Source organism: Denticeps clupeoides, chromosome 5, assembly GCF_900700375.1.
Source record: "Denticeps clupeoides chromosome 5, fDenClu1.1, whole genome shotgun sequence".
Classification (NCBI taxonomy): Eukaryota; Metazoa; Chordata; class Actinopteri; order Clupeiformes; family Denticipitidae; genus Denticeps; species Denticeps clupeoides.
Genome location: NC_041711.1, coordinates 1647654 through 1651203, shown reverse-complemented (window position 1 = coordinate 1651203; position 3550 = coordinate 1647654). Strand labels below are relative to the sequence as shown.

Sequence of the window (3550 nt, the reverse complement as noted above, 5' to 3'; positions counted from 1 at the left end):
TTGGTGTTTTGTCATCAGTGATCTGCGTGTTCTTTCCATGTGCCTGTCTGCGTGCCGCGCCGTCAGGAACGTGGACAAAATGCGGCACCGACTTAAATACTGAAACTCTCCTGCCAGCGGGTGGCGCCATTGTGTCACAAATTGTACTCGCCAGGTCACCGTCCCTCAAGTTCACGATGGAAATGGTGTGAGACTGAATAAGAAGCCTTGGTGACCTACCTTGTCCCCTGTTTTAATTCACGTTAAATCCTTATTTCAGTGATTCAGTAATTCATTATTTTTGGGGTCTCCGCTAGATCGGTATGGGACCTTACACAACTGGGTGTGCCACATGCATCCAGGTCGTGAAAAGAGTGATTGTCATTGTGATACACAGCACACAGTGACACAGTGAAACGTGTCCTCTGCATTTAACAGTCACCCTTGGTGAGCAGTAGACAGGCGCCCGGGGGGCAGCGTGTGGGGACGGGACTCAGTGGCACCTTGGCGGATCGGGATTCGAACCGGCAACCTTCCTGATTACGGGGCTGCTTCCTTAACCGCTAGGCCACCGCTGGCTCGATTAAAAAAAAAAAAAAACATCACCACGAGCAGTGCTCTGAAAATCTACCAGATTTAGATTATATGTAAAATACGTGATTAAAAGCAAAAACAGTATGATTTTGGTTGCAATTATGACAGCGATGCTTTAATTCTCATGTATTTAAAGACAGTGTTTCAATAAAATGGGAGAAAAGTCATTATCATACCGTCCCTAAATATGATTGCACAAACTGGACACCCGACGTCGAGTTCAAGGGTCACGACCCGGTCCGTTCTGAACACGCTCGTGTGTGAAATCCATTTCCCCGCCGTTTCACCAAACTTCGGCCCAAGTCGTGCTTTCATTCCGCTTCTCCTCCCCGTGGAAACTTCAGATGTGTGATGGAGGGATGGATGTTGGAAGTCCTCAGCTGGCCTTCACTGTCCACCATCATGTGTTGTCATGACGAGGTGATGTGTGTGTGTGTGTCTCCGCTGCTTTAAACTCTTTATAATCATATAAATCTAGATTTGCCTAAAGCTTTGTGTAGTCATTGTGTGTGTGTGTGTGTGTGTGTGTGTTGTCCTCCTGTGTAATTATCCCCCTTTTCATGTTTTATTGTTTATTAGAATGAATCTCCTCCATTGTTGCGCACCTGCGGTTCTATCTTGGGATCTGAATCGCTCTCGTTGCTGCTGCTGCTGCTGCTGCTGCTGCTTCATTTGTTAATAGGGGCGCTGTTTCTCTTTGCTAATAAAGTCGGGGGTCTCGTGTCCCTGGGGTCCCTGCTCGACCGCCGTTCCAGCACAGCATGATCAGTTCCTTCCTCAGTAGAACCCTGTTCACCCCACGGCCACCATGCCCGGTTCATCTCACACACACACACACACACACACACACACACACACACACACACACACACACTTCAACAAAAGACATCAGCACACTCCTCACTCCGTTTTCTGCAAAATTCTCTTCTCATATTGCATCATGATCGTTATACAAATTTACAGTGAGCGCGCCGTAAACCGTTTTCCACCACGGTGACCGAAATGAATCTCTATTTCTGTACAGGTGACGGGGAAGGGGGGGGACATTCTTAAGATGAATATTCATATTCTTCTGCACTCCGGCGACCAAAGTCCATCCAGCCCATGTAGTCCCGGTCCTTTATCCTGTGGCCGGCGGCGGGGCCGCTCGCTCGGCTGGCCAGCACCGAGTTCCGGCGGTACGAACCTGCGGCGGACAGGGACACAAGTGAAGAGGTGATGCTGACCTGATGCCTCCTGTTTTACCAGAGTGGATCATTAAGTCATCTCTCTCTCTCTCTCTCTATCTCTCTCTCTCTGTGTCTGTCTCTGTGTCTCTCTCTCTCTCTCTTGCTCTCTCTCCCTCTGTGTCTGTCTCTCTCTCTCTCTCTCTGTCTGTGTTTAAACGCCAAGTCGACTGGACAGAATGGAAGGTTGCGGATGTTGGTTTTCGGTTTAATTTCTTTCGCTACTGACTGCTGGAGTTAAGTGGCTGTGCAGCAATTAAGGCGTTTTTTTTTTTTTTTTTTTTTTTTTCCCTCTCCTCTCTTCTCTTCTTTGTTTTTTCTCTCTCTTTTTGCTATATCTCTCTCTCACCATCTCTCTCACCTTTTCTGCTGATGAGTCGGGCCAGAAGTTGGTTGATGGAGACGTGGGGGTCCAGCTCTTCCTCCGCGGCTTTAGAGAAAGGGCTGTTCTGTCCGCTGGGCGGGGCCGAGCGGGCGTGGCGCGCGTGTTCCTCCGGCAGGACCTGAGCGGCGTCTGCCTTGGGGGGTCGGGCTGGAAGACCCAGACATCCACTGCTGGAGAGGGTGGCCAGCAGCACACACACACAGATGCCACTGTTCATCGCTGCATGTGGACACACACACATAAAACACAACGAGTTATTGGGGTTAAATGCATTACACCTGAAATGTTCATGAAACGGATTTAAAACCCACAGAAGTTAAACTTCACATGAATAATGTGAATAATTCACGTCTTTCAGGTTTTCTCTCTCGCAGGAAATGGCTTTAAAAGTCGCTTTCCGGTCCCAAGAGGGACCAATGCAATCAATGCGATGCGATCGCTCTGCGCTAGGAAGGTCTTTTCGTGCTTCGCTTCTTAACAAATGTGCGGCTTCTTCAGAATTTGTGTAATTGTGAGTTTTTTTATTAATTATCATTAATAAAACGGCCCATTTGTTCAGTAATAAAACAGGAAAGTGGTGAGAGTCGGAAGCCAGAGACACACACACACACAGACACAGACACAGTGTCGCGCAGACACTACTTACCGCTGGAGAGGGCGGTGGTGGAGCAGAGCGGACCGGCAGTGGAGCAGAGCGGACCGGCGGTGTGCTGAGTGAGGGAGTGAGAGGCGAGTTTGGAGGTGGAGGAGGAGAATGGTCCCTTAAATACCAGACAGGAGGGGGGCGGACGGTGCTGCTTTGACGCAGAGATGGGAGACGAGGGCTGTCTCTCTCACACACACACACACACACACACACACACACAAAAATAGACTGACAGTTTGGTTGAGAGCAGTCGGAATGAAGGTGTGTCAGAGGTCCAAACCCCCACACACACACACACACTCTGACCCAGCCGGTGTGACTGTCCATATTTGTGACTCATTTGGTCACATTTGAGTTGTAGTCCTGCAACTCAGGCTGGACGAGAGGGACACAGGAGACATTTCTGCAGATGCAGAAGTGGAGATCAGGGTTATCTGACCCGACGTAGTCGCTCTGATGGGATATTTCTGTATTTTCAGCTATTTTGTCCTTCAAACAGGCCACCGGGGGAAGAAACTAAAGCGAACCGTGCTGTAGACAAACGTAGTACATATGCAGGTTTTTAAATGATTACCCCTGAGGGCAGAAACATCTTCACCGTGGACGTGCATGGTGCTTATAATAGGATCTTTGTGTCACCACAGCACCTTGATGACAGCACCTGAGCAGTGAACAAATATGACACTCCTGAAAACCATCGTAATGGATGTAAACTGTGGC

General features: G+C 49.0%; 1 protein-coding gene across 1 annotated transcript; it reads right to left on the bottom strand.

Annotated features, from left to right (window-relative positions):
- Positions 1 to 1477: 1477 nt before the first annotated feature.
- On the bottom strand, positions 1478 to 2907 carry LOC114791342 (cholecystokinin-like). The gene is made up of 3 exons (XM_028982118.1): positions 2831 to 2907; positions 2161 to 2403; positions 1478 to 1759 (listed from the first exon to the last, which is right to left on the bottom strand). The coding sequence occupies exons 2-3, from the start codon at positions 2399 to 2401 to the stop codon at positions 1623 to 1625; spliced, it is 378 nt and encodes a 125-aa protein (XP_028837951.1). The 5' UTR covers positions 2402 to 2403; positions 2831 to 2907; the 3' UTR covers positions 1478 to 1622.
- Positions 2908 to 3550: the final 643 nt, after the last annotated feature.

Excerpts from the sequence above, each read along its gene's own strand:
- LOC114791342 (XM_028982118.1), bottom strand. The coding sequence starts at position 2,401 with ATGAACAGTGGCATCTGTGTGTGTGTGCTGCTGGCCACCCTCTCCAGC. Across the intron at positions 1,760-2,160 it reads CCGACTCATCAGCAGAAAAG|GTTCGTACCGCCGGAACTCG; the intron begins GTGAGAGAGATG and ends TGTCCGCCGCAG.